This window comes from Rhagoletis pomonella, unplaced genomic scaffold (genome assembly GCF_013731165.1).
Source record: "Rhagoletis pomonella isolate Grant_MI unplaced genomic scaffold, Rhpom_1.0 Rhpom_scaffold_00001, whole genome shotgun sequence".
Classification (NCBI taxonomy): Eukaryota; Metazoa; Arthropoda; class Insecta; order Diptera; family Tephritidae; genus Rhagoletis; species Rhagoletis pomonella.
The window spans coordinates 62,900,998-62,920,265 of NW_023458555.1; the positions used below are offsets into that span (position 1 = coordinate 62,900,998).

The window sequence follows — 19,268 nt, forward strand, 5'->3', positions numbered from 1 at the left end:
TATCTTGGTGACCGCTGCACCAATTTCTTCCAAACTTGGCACAGTTGTTGGCCTTGATACAACATACTAAACGGCCAAAAATTTAAAAAATCGGACAATAACCACGCCCACATCCCATAAAACGGTAATTTTCAGAAATACGAAAACTGCGATATTTAAGTAACTACTGAAGATTATTCACTCAAAATTGACATTTACAACAATTTTTAGACGAAAAATAAGAATATTATAAATTTTTGGAAAATGGGCGTTGCCACGCCCACTTCTGGTTACATGTGTATATCTTGGTAACCGCTGCACCAATTTCTTCCAAACTTGGCACAGTTGTTGGCCTTGGTACAGCATACTAAATGGCCGAAAATTTAAAAAATCGGACAATAACCACCCCCACATCCCATATAACGGTAATTTAGAGAAATACAAAATCTTCGATAAATCAGTAAATATTGAAGCTAATTTATTCAAAATTGATCCTTGCAACAATTCTTTACCAAGAAATACGTTTGTGGTAAAATTTAGGAAAATGGGCGTGGCGCCGCTCACTTATGATCACATATATGTATATCGGTAACCGTTCTATCAATTTGTACCAAACTCGGTATTTTTATTGTGCTTGGCACGTAAAAGAAAAACGTTGAAAATTATTGAAATCGGACTAAAATTACGGCCGCTTTTCATATAACGGTAAATTTCAGAAATGTTTGAAACTTCAATATTTCGAAGTTTAAGAACGCTAATTTACTCAAAATTGATACACCCCGGCTTACCATGTAGCGGTAGCTTTCGGAAAGGTGAAAAAACATACATTTAATACTTGCGCCGAGTATTTAATGTTCGGCTCCACCCGAAGTTAGACTTTCTTACTTGTTCTCAATAAATCGCATGGCATGGCACTTTTATAGAGATGTGCAAATTTCGACTTTTGCATACAATTGTTCTCGCCTGCACATGAATTCCGTTTCAATGCGATGTTTTCGATTGGTTACTTGTTATGTACGCTAGAGTGCCGTGCAATAAAGCCATACAAAATAACGCCTAATGGCTTATTTCTCACTGTGAAAGTGAAATAAAGCCATTATGGCATTATTGCACCCTTTGATACTTTTTTGCGTAATGTTTACCCAGTACACTGCTGGTGTGCATTTAAAAAGTAACTCGGTAATTATCTAGCTTAAGGTACAACTAGCAAAAGAAAAATGTTATTAACAATTCGGAGGTAGAAAGTTAATGTTGTTAACCGTTTAAAGTTATTAAAACACTTTTTTTTGGAATATCGCTCTTGTTTGTGAGCAATTGCATGGTAAAAATTATCAATATTCACTTTTGAAACACTATTAAATATGTATATTATTTCAAAAATTTATTCAATAATCACATATTTTTACAACTACAGATTGTTTATTTTGTTTTCAAATAACAAGTAAACAATGTTCCCGAACTGAAGCGAGAAAATGCAAGCTGTCGTGTAGTGCTGCCACTTTATTTATATTTTGTAGTAATTCAGTTTTCAGTCTGCTATGTGGAGTACTGTTCTGTTTTGTCAATAACCATTTTATACAAACCTCAACCTCATATGCATATATGTATACAGATATATAAATATACCGTCACTAGACACGAATAAAGTCACATGCTCAAAAATTTACCTCGAAAAAAGACGCATTATAAAAATTTCGACGAAGAAAGACTCTTAACAAAGTTGACGGCGAAGTAAGACGCGTTAACCTATTTGACGGCGAAGAAAGACGCGTAAACTTATTTTCGCCTTCAACTACGTTTCCGGGTGTAACAGTATGTAAATTCTCCAAAGAGTTTTTGGGGAATGATGTTAAAGTGACAATCCTTGGCCAGGTATGAACCTATGTTTACGCGTCTTTCGTCGCCTTCAACTAAGTTAAGCGATAAGTTTTTCTTAAGCGTCTTTTTCGTAAACTATTTTACGAGCCTTTTTCATCGTCAAAACACCAGCGCCCCTTTATTCGTGTCTAGTGAAGATATCTTACTGATTTAAAAGAAAACCTGATGTATGTATGTATATCATGACAAGCAGGGAGAATGAGGAAAGCAACAGTTTTATTTACGTGGGGGGCGTCGCGTTCGGCCGCGGGGTGGAGAGTCAACGCGGACCATCGCTAACGAAACAACATTTACTTTTTGTATTGAAATAAGATCGTATGGCTTTATTTCTCATACTTATGTAGAATTTTTGGTTATGGCTTTATTTCACTTTCCCCATGTAATTAAAGCCATATGGTCTTATTTCTCAATGTGAATGGAAATAAAGCCATATGGCGTTATTTCCGCTGATTTCCAAAACGTATCAATACAATGTTTGGAAACTGTTATACTGCGGTATTCAAACTGTTTGTATATGCAGAGTTGCGACACATTGCAACCATATACATTGCATTTTTATACCCGAGCGCACTTGTGCACAAGGGTATATTAATTTTGTTCACATAACGGTTGTTTGTAACAGCCAAACCGAATTGAGATAGATATAGAAAAATGTATACATAAATGCTCAGAATGAATGGAGAAGTCGATTAAGCCATGTCTGTCTGTCCGTCCGTCCGTGTACACGATAACTCGAGGAAAAATTGAGATATCTCAACGAAATTTGGTATGTAGGTTTCCATTTATCCATGGTAGGTTGGTATTGAAAATGGCCGAAATCGGGCTGTAACCACGCCCACTTCCCATATAACGGTAATTTCCAGAAATACGAAAACTGCGATATTTTAGTAACTACTGAAGCTAATTCACTCAAAATTGATATTTACAATAATTTTCAGAGGAAAAATAAGAATATTATACATTTTTTAGAAAGTGGGCGTAGCCACGCCCACTTATGGTTACATGTGTATATCTTGGTAACAGCTGTACCAATTTCTTCCTAACTTGGCACAGTTGTTGGTCATCGCACAACATAACAAATGGCCGAAAATTTTTAAAATCGGATAATAACCACGCCCACCTCCCATATAACGGTAATTTATAGAAATACAAAATCTTCTATAAATTTGTAAATATTAAAGCTAATTTATTCAAAATTGATGTTTACAACAATTCTTTACCAAGAAATCCGTTTATGATAAAATAATGGAAAATGGGCGTGGCACCGCTCACTTATGATCACGTATATGTATCTCGGTAACCGTTATACTAATTTGTACCAAACTAGGTATGGTTAAAGCAAAAAGTTGAAATTTATTGAAATCTGACTAAAATTACGGCCGCTTTTCAGATAATGGTAAATTTGAGAAATGCTTTAAACTTCAATATTTCGAAATTTAAAGACGCTAATTTACTGTAGCTTTCGGAAAGTTGAAAAAACATACATTTAATACTTGCGCCGGGTATTTATGTTCGGCTCCGCCCGAACTTAGACTTTCTTACTTGTTTATATATTAAATATAGCAATGAACAATTTTTATGAATTTTCCATTTTTAAAACACCAATGGTAACCAATAACAAACGAAGCATTAACTTTGTTTCTGATGCGCTGATTGCTCTAGCGATGCGTTTCGATAACTTTTCGGATGCGTTTTGGGACAAGTATACATTGTGAATATTTTGTAGCTCGGTGTTATGGAACATTATACTTTGTACGTATGTATTGACGTTTTGGAAGTCAGCCTGAGCCGTACGCTAGTGTTGCAACCAATACTACAGTCATTACAGGGATGTTGCGAATGTGGAATTTTAGACATCCGCGGATGCGAATGCGAATGTCAAGTATTTTTAAGAAACAATTAGAATCTAGCGTAAGGGCGATGCCAAACCAGATGTGCCAGGTTTTTCTAAAACTTTTAAAAAGAATTCTTCATTCTCATTACTTTGGCTGTTTCGAATTTGAGGACTCTGTAACTTCATCAACGTTTTTCGATTTAATTTCTGTAATTAATTTTTAATACTTTTTTTCTACGACTGGTTTGAAAAATTTGTGCTTATAGCGAGCTAAATAGATGGATATGAAAAATAAATTATTATTTTCCAGGAATGAAAATTTTGAACAAAATTCTGTTTATAAAGTCGTGGCTGCCAGCCGAATCAGATCAGAATGTTGTTATTTAAAAAAAGCACCCTGTTTTTTATAAGCATTTGAATCTCAGATAGTTACGTAATTCTTATCTTATTAAAGGTCAGATCTATATTTTTTTAATTATTTGAGCATCGATTCTCTTTACAGCCAGACGTTTATCATTTCTGCCGGAAATCTCTATTGAAGGAGCTTACTCTTTGGCTTTAAATAGCAAAGAAGGGACAGTTTTACCGCAGAAGTTTATAGCCAAGGATCCAATGTATATCCCTATGAAAAAAATATTGCCCGAAAAGTAAACAAAATTATTGTTTTTAAAATGTTTGCTAATAATCAGGGAACGGAATTTATGGAAATTGCCTTTTTTTCTGCTAAAGAGATAGAGTATATTCGATTAAGAATGTCCACGATTTAGCTCCCCCTGATTCCATATATACACATTTGATGTTGCCTTTTTTTGCCTTTTTTAAGATATTTTCCTTTTTTTTGCCTTTTTTAAGATATTTGCCTTTTCTACCTTTAAAAAAGTGATTATAGCATTTAAAATTTTTTTTCAAAGATTAAAAAATATACACATTGCCCATGCGCCTTATAGAAGCGCAGAGACCTCTTGCCAAATTGGTGTTGCAAAAAATCAAAGCCGTTTCCTCAGCTAACGTAGGCTTGGAGACAATAAGGGGTGTGGATAAAATTGCAAAGGGCGAGGAAAACGCCCTTATTCCTGATAATATGAACGTTTCAAACGTTCCATATTTAAATTGGGCTCCACTTGTATTAACTTACGCCGAGCGCACATTTAGTACATACAAGGCTTTTCTTCGCGAAAATCGAATGAAAATGCTGCCGGAAATCTTCAAAATGCATCTTGTGGATCAATGTTTCTACAACTATACAGATTAAAGTCTTATGAGTTAGAAACCCGAAAGGATAAAATAGTCAAAGATTCAAAGTACAAATTTTTCATATAATGAAACTAGTTCATAGTTTTTCTCTTTTTACTTGTAATATAAACATTTCTAAAATAAATGTATTTTTTGATTGTTCTTCGTATGTTCTGTCTTTTTAGTGCCTTATTTTGCTTTTTTTGCAATACCTAGTGCATTTTCCTGCGTTTTTCGCTATTTTTTTTTGCCTTTTTTTGCCTTTTTTGCAACACCTAGTGATTTTTCCTGCCTTTTTCGCTATTTTATTTTGCCTTTTTCAGCCTATTTCGTTATTTTATTTTGCCTTTTTTATAGGTTTTTAGGTCCTAAAAAGCCGTTCCCTGCTAATAATAAATTCCCCATAGAGCCCCATTTGAAATTATTGAAACGAATATATGTAACATCAAAAGCAAATCACGAAAACTTGGTTAAGAATTGCAGTGCACACTTTCTTCATTTGTGTCTATTAGTTTTTTTAAGATTGGTCCAAAAAAGTCATAATAAAGAATGAAAGCAATGCAGGTGTTTAAAGCACAGAAAAACACATTGTTAAAAAGACTATGTTCTCTTTGACGTACATCAAAGGTCAAGTAGAAGTTGAAACTTGTATGGCTGCCCATTAGCGGGGCCGAAAATCCGATGTTTTCGAATTTTGATTCGTAATAGCAAAAATATGGTTCATTATGCTTTAAAAAATATCTGTCTGAAATGTGAAAATTTTTGGTCAATATCCTAGGCTCGCCTACGTCCATCAAAGTTCAAGTACTAAACAAATTTTTTTCTTAGCTAACTTCGATTCTCTACAAAAAAGGTCCATATACCAAATTATGTAGGACTGATACTTTAGAAGATTATTGCAATTTTCGTAAAAAAATTTATTAAATAATTTATTTATAAATTTTTATTTTTAAATTCCAAATTTCACACAGATTTTTTTTAAAGCATAATAAACCATAATTTTGCTATTACCAATCAAAATTCTAAGAAAGTGGGTTTTCGGCCCACGCTACTGCCCATTGATAGCTCGGTTATATGGCTTAAGAAATAATATGTTTAAAGACATTTTTACCAAAGTTGATAAATTCGACATTTGACCAGTTTTGTTACACAAATACTCCCACGAACACAGACAAAAATATTGGCTACAATTTGTCATTTTGTTTGCCATATATAAGTTTTATCAGTGCACTTGCACAACATTCGCATTCGCAAAAGCTCCGCATTGATTATTGCGAATACGAAAGCGAATGCGAATATTCGCAACAACCCTGGTACATAGGTACATTAAGGCGTATCAGGAAAAAAATTTATCGTGTCAGTTTTATTTGAACACTTATGTCGAGAAGAAATTTCGGATGTACATTTTTTTTATGCACCCGCTCAAAACCGCAAAATCGCGTTTTTTGCTATAACTTTCCTATTTCCTATCCGATTTTTAAAATATTTATGTCACCGAAAAGGCCTCGCTCAGAACTTTAACTGAGGACAGCCTAACCCTTTTTAGCATGGTCTTCATCGTTTTTGAGAGCTTTAGATTTATAGTATAAAAATAAAAATCTAGGGATAGTAATTCAAAATTTGGTGAAGTGTAACTTAAAAGTCCTGACCGAGACCTTTTCAGTGACATAAAGAAAGTTATAGCAAACAAACGCGATTTAGCGGATCTAAACAATTTTTTTACACCCAAAATTTCGACACTATAAAGCCCGAACATCTTCCTGTCCCTTCATGACTATGCCCATGCATGTGTGGAAACACTTTGGGCCGGTTGTTCATTGTCTGGTTATCACTACCACAACACTATCGACGTTTTCGATATCATGCATATAACATGTGATCGATAAAGCAGTCGTTGTCTGTAACCAGAGCTTCTACCTTCGATTCGTGTCAGTGTTGGCACTAATCGGTTGATTTTTTAATTAATTTGTTAATTCGATCAAATTCAATCCGATTGCAGTTAATTATGATTAATTTTAAATTGATTAAACAGTTAATCGTAACCGCGATTAAAAAAAAATAATTTGTAATCATCAACCCTTAATTTGATTAAGTAGGTTTTGTAATTAATTAATTTATGCTGAAATTTTACTAAGCACACAAGGCCAGTTAACCGCGATTAAAAAAAAAATTTATTTTTAATCATTAACCCTTAATTTGATAAAGTAGGTTTTGTGATTAATTAATTTATGCTGAAATTTTACTAAGCACACAAGGCCACGGGTATGGCAAAGTCGGTTTTCCTCATAAATCTAAGCAATTTGGTGTGCACTTTCATTAAGATCTATTTTAACAGACGCTAAGCAAACTAGTTTTTATTATCCCTCTGCACATGTGCGATGGGTTATAAAAATCCACATTACTAATGATAATAATACTTATTTTTTTATATATTAGCGTTAAACACAAAACAAAGGAACTATAAACCGTGTTTGGTTTCAAATTCGGACAAACTAGACTTAATCAAATTTTTTTAAATTGGATTAACGATTGATGATTGAAATTAATTAATCATAATCACAACCGACGATTAACGATTAAAAAATGTAATCATTAATCGAACGGATGATTACGATTAATTAATTTTAATCGTTAATCGCGATTAACATTTTAGTCGTTAATTTTTAATCGTTAATCAGATTACCATTTTGCCAACATTGATTTGTGTTATAGCCCAGTTATGCATACTTGCACTGCTATAGCATTTTTACGTAAAATCAAAACCCAACAGAATTCTACATGTGAAGTGCTATGCGTTGGGTAACCGCTTACACGAAAAGCCCATTTAACAGATTCTTATGTGACAACTCTCATGCAACGCTAAGTATGCATAACAGGGCTATTAATCAGACATTGAAAAACCGCCATTATATGTGCATACTTATCAGGGATGCCACTCTTTTAATGCTAATTCCCCCAAATTCCAGAAAACATTCCCTATTTTCAATGGCATTCCCCCAAAAAACATTTTGCTATTTACTTTATTTTCATTTTTATAAAAAAAAACGGAAAAAATATTACTTATAATGAGATAATAAGTACAGTATTTTAATAATAAATAAACTAGTACTTCTGAGAATATCAATCATATCTATCATATAAGAATACCGGGCATAGATTGATTATTCCCTATAATCATATATTTCTTGATACAATTTTTGTAATTATTCAGAAGTCGCACCTAAATGATAAGGCGTTTTATTTTTAGATAGTTGTTTTGTAAGTAAAATTGACTCAACGCCAAGCCTATTTCTGATTGCGTTTTTTTTTTTAATTAATTAGACACAAATAAAGGCGCGAACTTATAAGTTGCCCGCGAAAAAAAACGCATAAAAAAAAATTCAGCGAAAAAAAGCTCTTAACATAGTTGACGGCGAAGAAAGACGCGTAAACTTATTTTCGCGGTCAACAATGTTTGCGAGTGTAACAGTATTTAAATTCCTCGAAGAGTTTTTGGGAAATGATGCTGAAGTGACAGTCCTTGGCCAGGCATAAATCTATGCTTACATGTCCTTGTCGAAGTTTTTAATCGTCCTTTTTCGTAGTTTTTTTACGCGTCCTTTTTCGCCGTCAAAACACGCGCGTCTTTAGTCGTTTCTAGTAACGATAAATACTTACATTTATTATACTACTCAATACTTTGCCAGACGTTGGCTTGGCGCCGAAAACGAAGTGGAAAATGAGAGTGTCATATATAAAGGTCAAGTGAAAAGCGTCGCTAAGCACGGTTGCAATTTATTTAATATCCACACAGTTGCATGCAGCTACATTATGTTTTAAATCCGTAATAACGTAATGAGAGATTATTATCACAAGTTCTAATTTTATTCTCAGTAGGAATTTTTCAATAAAAATCGTTTGTAAATTGAATTCCCCCAAAATTTAAAGTCATTCCCCGATTCACCCGAGAAATTCAAATTCCACCAAAATCGGGGAATTCTCCTCCGTTTGGTACTGATACGGTTGCACGTATATTGTCTACATACATATGTCTATATTTATCTCGATTTAGTTAGTAAGTTTTAATATATTTGCGCACAATTGATCTCTTTAAACAAATTCTAGGGTCTTGGCGTCTGGGGTGGATAATTTGCGATATTTGGGTATCTCTCGATATAATGCTTTGCACGGCGTCCATTCTCAGCTTGTGTGCCATCAGCGTGGACAGGTGAGTTCTCCAATTTGCCCATTCGCTTGCCGCAACCAATTAGGAAGCAGGGTGAAATCGTCTACAACACTTTGATTGCTTCCGGTCTACCTTCTTTGGATGTACATACTTAAACATACATACATACATTGTATGTTATATGTGCATGTATAATCAGTTTTTACCATGCTTGCAGGTATCTGGCTGTAACAAAACCATTAAAGTACTCACGCAAACGTCGTTCTAAACGCTTGGCACTATGGATGATTCTTTTTGCATGGCTGATGGCACTGGCCATAACGTGTCCGCCAATGCTTGGCTGGTAAGTTGTTCACAGTTTGGGCGCTTTAATGTAATGTAATGGATTCATTAGGGAAATGAAGTAGCACGACTTGGATTAGAATGCTGGTGACGTTGCAAAATATTTGAAAATGCCAATGAATGCTTTTTTATGGTTACCTTTTATCTAAATTGCAAATGAATTAGAGCTATTTCTATATATTTTTCCATTATGCCATAGGTATGAACCAGGTCGACGTGACCGAAACGAGTGCCGTTATAATCAAAATAAAGGATACGTCATCTATTCGGCTTGCGGCTCTTTCTTTCTACCAATGATTGTGATGATTTATGTTTATGCTCGTATTTCCTGCGTCATCGCTACGAGGCATGACAAAATGACTCACATTAGTGTACATAATAAGGTAAATCAATTAAGACTAATAAGTTGCAACATAAAAGACATTAAAAAGCGAAATCAATAAAGTGATATATTAATTTATTTTTCGTATGAGGCTGAGGTATTTTAATAGTACTTAAACTATCGTATACTGTACAGGGGATTTAAAATGATAATGATGGCTTAAATCTAAATCTAAATTAAATGACAACTTTTCCTGAACAATGAGTTATGTATTACCTAAAAGGAAAGATAATAATTAATGTCTTATAGCTGAATCTATTTAGGCCAGCCTTTACGGAGGTATGGTAATTAAACCTTAAAACGATAAGGCTGTGGTGTCCCCGAAACTTTATTGTATCAACTTCTCAAACAGAGGGGTTCGCGTCGTCCACATAGAAGGTTTGTACATATGTACATAAACATACAACTTCTAGTTGTCAGGTAGTTCGTAGGGCTACATACCAAGACCTTTGCCTTCATAGCAATATATCGAATCTATTTTCCTGTACACAGCGTCAGAGAGGGTGACGATTGCAAAAATTAGTGGAGCACTGATTTGCGCCTGGTTTCCACTGGAGTAAATATAGCGCAAACCCCTAATTTGCGCAGTAAAGCATAAGCGTTTCCCACTACTCTATTTATATTTATCCGTAAAATTTAATACTATGTTTACATATAAGTAGATTACCCTCATTTTCGAGCTTAACTTAATGTGTAATTAGAAACAGAGATTAGCCATACAAAAATTCGTTCCTCGTTAATCTATACTATCTATACTAATTATATAAAGAGAAGTCCCTTTTTTTTGTAACAGGTAATCTCGCGAACGGCTGGTCCGATTTTCATAAAATTTTGTATACAAATAGCTTTCGGTAACCACCATGTTTTAGGCTAAAAAAATTTTACTTTTTTTCGGGTAGGTGGACCAGGGACCGGTCTATTCGAAAAAAATCTTATTATAGTCCCATGTGCTTAAAATTTAGTACTTAAGTAGCTTTTTAGCATATATTAGCATATATGACCCATTTTTTCCGGGAAGTGGTCCAGGGACCGATCTATTCGAAAAAATCGAATTTACGGTCCGATTTGCTTAAAATTCGGTGCGCAGGTAGCTTCTTAGCATGTATTAGCATATGTGATCAATTTTTTCCGAGAAGGGGACCAGGGACCGATCTATTCCAAAAAATCGCATTTATGGTCCGATTTGCTTAAAATTCGGTACGTAAGTAGTTTCTTAGCATATATTAGGATATGAGGTCCATTTTTTCCGAGAAGTGGACCAGGGACTGATCTATTCGAATAAATCGTATTTACAGTCCGATTTGCTTAAAATTCGGTACGTAGGTAGCTTTTTAGCATATATTAGCATATATGATCCATTTTGTCAGAGAAGTGGACTAGAGACCGATCTGTTCGAAGACATCGTATTTATGGTCCGATTTGCTTAAAATTCGGTACGTAGGTAGCTTTTTGCCTGGATAAGCTTATAGATTCCTGTTTTCCAATTTTCATGCAATTTCGAATATAAATAGCTTTAAGTAACGACCATATCAAGGGGCGAATTCGTCACTAGGCAAGATTTTTTTGCGCCAATCTGAAACAACGGATACTGTCAAAATATAATTATAATATATAATATATGTCAACTAATATTTATTTAGAAAGCCGTTTGTTAGTTTTCGCAAGGCTCGAGAGCGGCTGAACCGATTTTTTTGAAACTGCCACCTGCCGCACGTGTCCCAAGGATGGTTTTAGGCTGAACAAATTTATATGTAAAGGGGGCGTGGCACTTCCCATACAAACCGAATTTCTCATGCTACATATCTCTGAAAGTGTGCATGGTAGAGTTTTGGAAATTGGTATGGAGATATACGAAATCAATCGCATACCCTTGGAGAAAGATTTAAGCTATTGTAAAAAGGGGTGTGACATCTCCCATACAAACAGAATTTTTCATACTGCTTATCTCTGGAAATTTTTTGGTAGAGTTCTGGAGTTTTGTATGGAGATGTACGAAATAAATCGCATACTCTTGGAGAAAAATTGGAACTATTGGAAAAGGGGCGTGGCATCTTCCATACAAACCGAATTTTTCATACTGCCTATCTTTGGAAGTGTTCATGGTAGAGTTCCGGAACTTGGTATGGAGATATACGAAATCATTCGCATACTCATGAAGAAAGAGGGCAGCTGTTGGAAAGGGGGGCGTGGCACCTCCCATATAAATCGAATTTTTATACTGCATATCTCTGAAAGTATTCATGGTACAGTACTGGAACTTCGTATGGCGATATGTATATAGTTGAAATCAAGCCCATACTCATGGAGAAAATTTGGGTTATTTGAAAAGGGGTGTGAGGCGTAGGTGTGTTTGTGAGTGAAATCCTCCTAAATGGTTGTACGGATTTTAACGAAACTTTTTGTGTATTTGAGTGGGTCTCTGGATGGTTTAGTTTCACAATTTAATCCGGCAGTTGGCGCTGTAGTTGAGTTATTACTAAAAATCTTATTTATGATCCGATTTGGCTAATGTTTTAAATATATATGCAATACTATTGCAAAAACGTGCTTCCAAGTGGTGCTGAGGTCGAGCTATTACTAAAAATAGCAAAGTGAGAAAAGAGGACGTGAAGGTCAGATTAAATCGACCTGTTGCACCATTTAGTATATCGAACGCTCCTGCGTTGCAATTGGCCCAATGGATGTGATTTTCCAATATTATTATGCGTTCAAACTTTTAAGGTATTTCGTTTGAATCAAGTATATGTATATTGCATTTCTGTAAAACAATGATTCGCACCCATTTTGAAATTGCCACCTACTATACTGTAAAGCTTCTAGGACATTCACTATAGAACCGGATCATTGTTGCCGCCAGGGAGTGAAGAGGAAAAAATGTATTTCGCTTTGTGAATAATCGTGCAATGAAATGCCGCACAACTGGAGAATTTCAAGAACGGATATAACACTTTCCTTAGGTTATTTAAAGCGGAAAATTACCACCAAACCTTAATCTTAGCAGATAAATGTGGCAATGAAAATCGTAAACGAATTGTTGGTGAAAATTTTGGACCAAAAAGTTTCAATAAAATATATAAAAATTTTGGGCGGGACGAAGTTCGCCGGGTCTGCTAGTTATAAAATAGTCTTAGATTAATCCGATAACTTTTCGGTGTCCAACTAGCCCAGTAAAATTAGACTTTTTCTCAAAAAATAAAATAAAATTTGTAACAGCGATTTTTTGACGCAATTTACTTCTATTTGACACGTAGATCACGGATCCAGTCTTGCCCCTAAATTTCATTTGGAAACATTCCGCCATCTTAGATTTAAGTTTTTTTTTAGGTTTTTTGCTATTTGCAAGCTTATTTTGCATTTGTTATATAGAAGGGTTTTTAAAAATAGCATTTTTTTATTGTAAATACGTAGAGAATTTAATTTCCCACATTTGTTATATAGAAGGTTTTTTAAAAATAGCATTTTTTTATTGTAAATAATTTGCAAAAACTACGAAAAAAATTTACATTGTCACGGCTTTCGCCATTTTTTGACAATTTCTGTTGAAAATACATAGCATATTGAAATTCCAAAGTTGTAGAGAATTTCATTCTCCACAACTTTTGTACAAAATTTTTTTCTTGTACGACGCTTAGATTACGGCCGGGAACGCGATAAACACAGCGATGTACGGGATGCGCCGTAAAACTCATTTCCATACCACCGATGAGGTAGAGTTTTCGGCGCGTTTTTTTACATGGTTTCCCCAGTAGGCCTAATCCACGGGCAACGTTTTTTTTAATGAAAGCTGGTGAAGTAAGGTTAATTTTCATCAGAATCTTGTTCGTTTTGTAGGATAAGTTGGAAGATTTAAGTCATCTTCATTGTCTGTAGACTCCCAGCTTTGTAGCTCAGCATCTGAATCCTCGTCAAGTTCTGTAATCCGTCCTATAAAATTTTGGCCATCGTACTGTATCGGTTGACGTGATACGGAAATGAATATTTATTTACAATAAAAAATGCTATTTTTAAAAAAACCTTCTATATGACAAATGTGTGAAATTAAATTCTCTACAGATTTGCCTTTAACCATTTTTTATGAAAAATGCAAAATAAGCTTGCAAATCGCAAAAAACCTAAAAAAAACTTAAATCTAAGATGGCGGAATGTTGCCAAATGAAATTTAGGGGCAAGACTGTGGATCCATGATATACGTGTCAAATAGAAGTAAACTGCATAAAAAATCGCTGTTACAATTTTTTTTAATTTCCTAGCAAATTTATCTAATTTTACTGCGCTACTAGCTTTATCGATTATTATTGCAAACAAGAGAAGAAATATTAAATGTACAAGTAATTTTTAGAAAAAAAACCGACTTCAAGTCTCATATAAAAAAATATATATATATATATCTCATGATCCACTCATCGGATCTTAACCAGATTAGTATGGGACCACCTCTGAGACACTACCTTTCCGATGCAAAAGAAAGAATTATCGAAATCGGTTGACGTGGTCCAAAGTTATGCGGTAACATATATGAAAAATAAATAAATAAATAAAATAAACAAATATTCCGACGAACTGATAACCTCCTCCTTTTTTGGAAGTCGGTTAAAAAGTAAACAAAAATGGATGCTAGCAAGGAAAAGAGGGTTGGAAAAGTATTTTTAATAAAATACTAAGTTAAAATATTTTTGAATTGCTTAATATAACAAAAAAGTTACAACGGTTGCACAGAGAAGAAACCAAGCTTTTCTTTGAGTTGCGAGAATAACAAGCACAACAAATCTGTCGGCTAATAATCTGACGTTTGTTTGTGTAAACGGGGTGATTAACAAGCGAGCTTGATTCAGATTATATTTATATGTAAATGTACTTTAAGTCCTAGAACTTATCCACAACTTGGGAATATTTTCAACATATCCTTCACTGTTACTTTTTTAATGCTTTAAATTTGTATATTGAAATTGACTCCGCGATTTTTATACCCGAGCGCACTTGTGCACAAGGGTATATTATTTTGTTCACATAACGGTTGTTTGTAACAGCCAAAACGAATCGAGATAGATATAGACAAATATATACATAAATGATCAGGATGAAAAAAGAAATCGATTAAGCCATGTCTGTCTGTCCGTCCGTCTGTCCGTCTGTCCGTCCGACTGTGTACGCGATAACTCGAGCAAAAATTGAGATATCTCAACGAAATTTGGTATGTAGGTTTCCCTTAATCCAAGGTAGGTTTGTATTGAAAATGGGCGAAATCGGACTTTAACCACGCCCACTTCCCATATAACGGTAATTTCCAGAAATACGAAAACTGCGATATTTTAGTTACTACTGAAGATAATTCATTCAAAATTGATATTTACAATAATTTTTAGACGCAAAATAAGAATATTATAAATTTTTGGAAAATGGGCGTAGATACGCCCACTTATGGTTACATGTGTATAACATACCAAATGGCCGAAATTTTTTAAAATCGCTCAATAACCACGCCTACTTCCCATATAACGGTAATTTTCAGAAATACGAAAACTGCGATATTTTAGTAACTACTGGAGATTATTCACTCAAAATTGATATTTACAATAATTTTTAGACGAAAAATAAGAATATTATAAATTTTTGGAAAATGGGCGTAGCCACGCCCACTTATGGTTACATGTGTATATCTTGGTAACCGCTGCACCAATTTCTTCCAACCTTGGCACAGTTGTTGGCCTTGGTACAGCATAAAAAATCGCTGAAACTTTTTAAAGTCGGACAATAACCACGCCCACATCCCATATAACGGTAATTTAGAAATAAAAAAACCTTCGATAAATCAGTAAATATTGAAGCTAATTTATTCAAAATTGATGCTTGCAACAATTCTTTACCAAGAAATACGTTTATGGTAAAATTTTGGAAAATGGGCGTGGCACCGCCCACTTATGATCACATATAAGTATATCGGTAACCGTTCTACCAATTTGTACCAAACTCGGTGTGGTTATTGTGCTTGCCACATGTAAGCAAAACGTTGAAAATTATTGAAATCGGACTAAAATAACGGCCGCTTCTCATATAACGGTAAATTTCAGAAATGCTTGAAACTTCAATATTTCGAAATTGAAGGACGCTAATTTACTCAAAATTGATACACCCCGGCTTACCATCTAGCGGAAGGTTTCGGAAAGGTGAAAAAACATATATTTAATACTTGCGCCGGGTATTTAATGTTCGGCTCCGCCCGAACTTAGACTTTCTTACTTGTTTTCTTAAACTATGTTCCCAATGGCGTAATTTAGAGGTCAATCTTAATTTACGCATAAATTAAGTACAAACTTAGTAATTTCGCCTTGTAAAGTCTCTCAGTAAATTAAGATGAAAGTACGTAGTTTATCTTAAACCAAGAACCAAATCACGAACAAATCAGTGTCGGCTCTAATTTTATCGATAATAATCGAAAAAAGTATTGTCCCACAACTGATATGCCATTGTGTTTGGACGTTTTTGTTTTTAATAATCGCGCGTGGTAGTTTGTAAAATATTTCCAGAAGCTTTCTCTTTTGATCACTCATCTAAAATCTAAAAAATTACCACAAACAACTCAGAATATAAAAATATACGCAATTACTCACATTCGCGATCTCTTTTCGTTAAATACACACACAGGGTTGCTACAAAGCTGTCAAGACTAATAAAGAAACGCGTGTATGAACGCACTTAATTTAGTGAGGTATTTTAAACGAAACTAAGTATTTTATGTTGGTAATGTGAACATAGTTTTAGACACGTAGACAAGTTTTACATCTCCCATGCATATGTACATACGATTAATGTACTTCTTTCATTTTCAGCACTTAAGGCGGTATACCACCACCGATACGGACAAATATGTTGAACAGGATTTTTTTGAGCTGACTTGTGAAAAGAGCACGGGTGAGCGCAGATTCCCGAATCAAACCATACTTAATAAGCTGCACGAGGTTATGATGCCAGATGTGGAGAATGCCCGGCCACTTCTCAGTGTACCGTTGACACAAGACGGTAAAGGCAATAGCTGTGAGTTGATGCGGCCAGTGTCATTTAAATCGCCGCCAGCTGCCGTATTTCACTACTCCTCGAACGTCAAGCGCCACCGATACGCCCACTCATGTCCACCCGGTTTGATACGACAATTGCAGACAAGCGATTCTCAACCGCAACATCAACAATTGAACTCGATGGCGAATTGCATAATTTCGATCAGAAAGGAGCATAAGACTACACAAACCTTAAGCATTGTGGTGGGTGGGTTTATCGCTTGTTGGTTGCCATTCTTCATTTATTATCTGCTCACGCCGTTTCTGGAGCCGCCTCAGGTCAGCCGGACCCTAACAAATGTGCTCACCTGGCTGGGATGGATCAACAGTGCAATAAATCCCTTCATTTATGCATTTTACAGCATCGATTTCCGTGTGGCATTCTGGCGTCTCATCTGCAGCCGACTCTGCAAAAATACGCTGCGACCGAAAATTCCCACTACCACAACGTCGATGCGACTGTAGTCATGGAGTTCTTTTAACAAAAAGCACAAGAGTGTGGATGGCAAACTATTAAAAGTTACATATGTACATATCTATGTACAAGTGTATTAATACATGTCATTTTACAGTCCAATATAAACGCAAGCCGTTTGTTTACGCACTCCGTCAATTTTTTTTAGATGTTCACTGAGCGAAACGTCAATTCAAAATCTCACGCGGGCATGAGATTTTTGACAGCTAATTTTCGTGGTGTGTTAATCATAGTTCTGGTAGATCAATCGGTAGGTTGCGACTAGTTCACTAGTTCAAGAGTATGAGCTGTTGTGAATGCATAATATTAAGTTCAACATTTGTTATCAGCAGGGAACGGATTTTATGGAAATTGCCTTTTTTCCTACTTAGGAGATAGAGTAAGTTCGATTAAGAATGTCCACGATTTAGCTTTCCCTGATTCCATATATACACATTTGTTGCTGCCTTTTTTGCCTTTTTTAAGACATTTGCCTTTTTTTCCTTTTCTACCTTTAAAAAAGTGATTAAAGCATTTACAATTTTTTTTTTATGATTAAAAAATATACACATGCCCATGCGGCTTATTGAAGCGCAGGGACCTCTTGCCAAATTGGTGTTGGTAAAATTCAAAGCCGTTTCCTCAGCTACCGTAGGCTTGGAGACAATAAGGGGTGTGGATAAAATTGCAAAGGGCGAGGGAAACGCCCTTATTCCTGATAATATGAACGTTTCAAACGTTCCATATTTAAATTGGGCTCCACTTGTATTAACTTACGTCGAGCGCACATTTAGTACATTCAAGGCTTTTCTTCGCGAAAATCGAATGAAAATGCTGCCAGAAAACGTCAAAATGCATCTTGTGGTTCAATGTTACTACAACTATACAGATTGAAGTTTTATGAGTTAGAAACTCGAAAGGATAAAATAGTCAAAGATTCAAAGTACAAATTTTTCGTATAATGAAACTAGTTCATAGGTTTTCTCTTTTTACTTGTAATATAAACATTTTCAAAATAAATGTATTTTTTGATTGTTCTTCGTATTTTCTGTCGTTTTTTAGTGCCTTATTTTGCTTTTTTTGCAATACCTAGTGCCTTTTCCTGCCTTTTTCGCTATTTTGTTTTGCTTTTTTTTTGCCTTTTTTGCAATACCTAGTGCCTTTTCCTGCTTTTTTCGCTATTTTATTTTGCCCTTTCCACCCTATTACGTTATTTTATTTTGCCTTGTTTATAGGTTTTTAGGTCCTAAAAATCCGTTCCCTGGTTATCAGAGTATGTCAAATTGTAGTTAGTTCTTTTGAAAATACTACATATCGATGGCTGAGTGCAAGATTGTCCTATTTCGGCAGCCTGTTCGAAAACGCCCTATCTCAGACAACTTTTCAACAACGCCCGATTTCAAAATTTTATTGAAAAACACCCTATCTCAGAATTTGGTTGAAAAGGGCCCTATCTCAAACGAAAATACATTGGGAGTATTCTCGATCCGTTGCATACTGTCTAGCATGGTTAATGTGACCAACTATTTCATAGGTCAAAGAAGTACAGGTTAGGTTGGGTTGTGTTAAAGTGGTTGCCCCAGGCAACGGACAGACTTGGTCAATTAAAAGATTTTCCTTTGTGATTCTTCTTCTGTCTGAGACAACTCAACTTGTAGACAACTCAACTATTTATTGCTATTGCCATTCACATATATTTTCAGTTGATTGTAGCCATTGAAAAAGTTGGCAATTTGATACAAATTTTGATATTTTATTCATATAATGTTATTTTGATTATGCATATTAAAGCAATTAAAAGCAAGAAACTGGAGATCAGTTATGGATTATGTTTTACTAATAAGTCCGAGGATGCTGGTGCCAGACAACTGCCAGACACCTATGTTTTCATAGCTGAGTTGAGCTGTGTCCCATAATATCAATTTACAACTTACAACTCAACTATCTTG

The 19,268-nt window shown here is 34.9% G+C and overlaps 1 protein-coding gene across 1 annotated transcript in view; it reads left to right on the forward strand.

Moving 5' to 3' along the window:
* Window positions 1-17,749, forward strand: part of LOC118751810 (probable G-protein coupled receptor No18) — a 29,772-nt gene extending 12,023 nt beyond the window's left edge. The window contains exons 2-5 of the mRNA XM_036486628.1: window positions 9,029-9,131; window positions 9,307-9,432; window positions 9,631-9,814; window positions 16,641-17,749. Coding sequence (XP_036342521.1) covers window positions 9,029-9,131; window positions 9,307-9,432; window positions 9,631-9,814; window positions 16,641-17,330 — 1,103 coding nt within the window. The 3' untranslated portion in view covers window positions 17,331-17,749. The remainder of the gene's footprint in view (window positions 1-9,028; window positions 9,132-9,306; window positions 9,433-9,630; window positions 9,815-16,640) is intronic.
* The last annotated feature ends 1,519 nt before the right edge of the window (window positions 17,750-19,268 follow it).